The sequence below is a fragment of the Rutidosis leptorrhynchoides genome, chromosome 11 (assembly GCF_046630445.1).
Source record: "Rutidosis leptorrhynchoides isolate AG116_Rl617_1_P2 chromosome 11, CSIRO_AGI_Rlap_v1, whole genome shotgun sequence".
Classification (NCBI taxonomy): domain Eukaryota; kingdom Viridiplantae; phylum Streptophyta; class Magnoliopsida; order Asterales; family Asteraceae; genus Rutidosis; species Rutidosis leptorrhynchoides.
Window position 1 is genome coordinate 345687635 of NC_092343.1, and position 1717 is coordinate 345689351.

The 1717-nt window shown below is 45.0% G+C and overlaps 1 protein-coding gene across 1 annotated transcript; it reads left to right on the plus strand.

Moving 5' to 3' along the window:
- Positions 1-243: 243 nt before the first annotated feature.
- LOC139875831 (uncharacterized) lies at positions 244-1417 on the plus strand. The gene is made up of 2 exons (XM_071863126.1): positions 244-429; positions 473-1417. Exons 1-2 carry the CDS (start codon positions 244-246, stop codon positions 1415-1417), a joined length of 1131 nt encoding a protein of 376 aa, XP_071719227.1.
- The last annotated feature ends 300 nt before the right edge of the window (positions 1418-1717 follow it).

A 1717-nucleotide genomic window follows, 5' to 3' on the forward strand; every position in this document is an offset into this window, starting at 1 on the left:
ATTATTGGTTAGTTTGGGCTCGATTCGTGCTTGGAAGTGCATTTGGGTAAAAATTGCACTAAGTGTCAAATTGGGTTGGTTAGTAAATTCACCCTAATTGTGTTGTTGTTATGTGATTAATGGAATAGGTACTTTTCATTGACGAGTTGCAGATTATTCGGTCGCATTCATCAAGGCGTTAAGCGAGGCCGGGTAGGATTAGAGTGGGTAGTTGGAATGTGGGAATATTGACCGGCAAGCGGTATGAACTTGTCGAGACTTTACGTGAATGCAAAGTGGACATTTTGTGCGTCCAAGAGACTAGATGGAAAGGTCGAGGGGCGGCTAGGATCAATGACTACAAGTTGTGGTTCTCGCGATCGAAAGTTGCTAGGAATGGGGTTGGAATCATTATTGGCCCATCCTATAACGAGTATGTTGTGGATGTGGGTAGACGGAGCGACAGGATTATGTCAGTTAGGTTGTAATTCAGGAGGTGACATACACGATCATTTGCGCTTATGCACCTCATGCGGGCCGTGGAGATGCTAAAAAGAGACACTTCTGGGAATCGCTAGACGAGGTTGTAAGGATGTGCCCTTCGGACCATCGATTACTAATTGGTGGAGATCTCAATGGCCATATAGGAACTGATAAAGAGGGATATACGGGAGTCTACGGGGGTTTTGGGTACGGAGTTAGAAATGAGGAAGGACTCTCTATTCTTGAATTTGTTGTTGCCCACGATTTGGCAGTTGTGAATTCGTTTTTCAAGAAGCGGGATGCTCAGTTAGCAACTTTTCATAGCGGGGGTCATAGTACCCAGATTGACTATCTGTTAATTCGCAAAGGGGATCTTAAGACTTGTGGAGACTGTAAGGTCCTGACTGCCTTGACATGCTCCTCCCAGCACAGACTGTTGGTCATGGATTTGGTTCTCCAGAGACGGGCCACCAAGAGTGTGAGACAAGTCCAACCTAAGATCTTGTGGAAGAAGTTGAACGGAGAGAAGGCAGAGACCTTTAAAACATCGGTTGTAGGTAGAGTTGATGCAGAATTGGAAATGGTATCCAATGATGACGCAGATCAGATGTGGAAGTATCTGGCATCCACCATTAGAGAGGTAGCCAAGGAAGCCTTAGGTGTGGTTGTAGGTACATCTAGAGGCAATAGGGCTGTTAGAGAATCATGGTGGTTCAGCGACGAGGTTCAAAGAAAAGTTGCGCTTAAGCAACTAAGGTTTAGGGAGCTCATCACTTGTGGGGAGGGGACTCCGTCGGATAGAATTAGGGCGGAAGAGAGATATAAAGAAGCCAAAAGAGAAGCTAAGAAGGCTCTAGCCCAAACAAAAGATATGGCATATGAAGTTCTGTATAAGAAACTTGACTCTAAAGAGGGAGCTAATGATATTTACAGGATAGCCAAAGCTAGGGAATGAAGACGCATGGATCTTGATAACATCAAGTTCATCAAAAATGAAGCTAGTCAAACTTTAGTAAAGGAAGACGAAATTAGGAAAAGATGGGAAGAGTATTTCTGATCCCTCTTCGTAGGGGGAAGACCAGAGCGCCACGAGGACTTACAAGACGCTGATATAGAACAATCCCATAACAACATGGATTGCGAGAGGATTAGCCAAGAGGAAGTAAGATTGGCACTACGAAATATGGGGAGAAATAAATCAGTAGGACCGGATCAGATCCCTATTAAGGCGTGGCGGTGCCTTGGCGACGCTGGT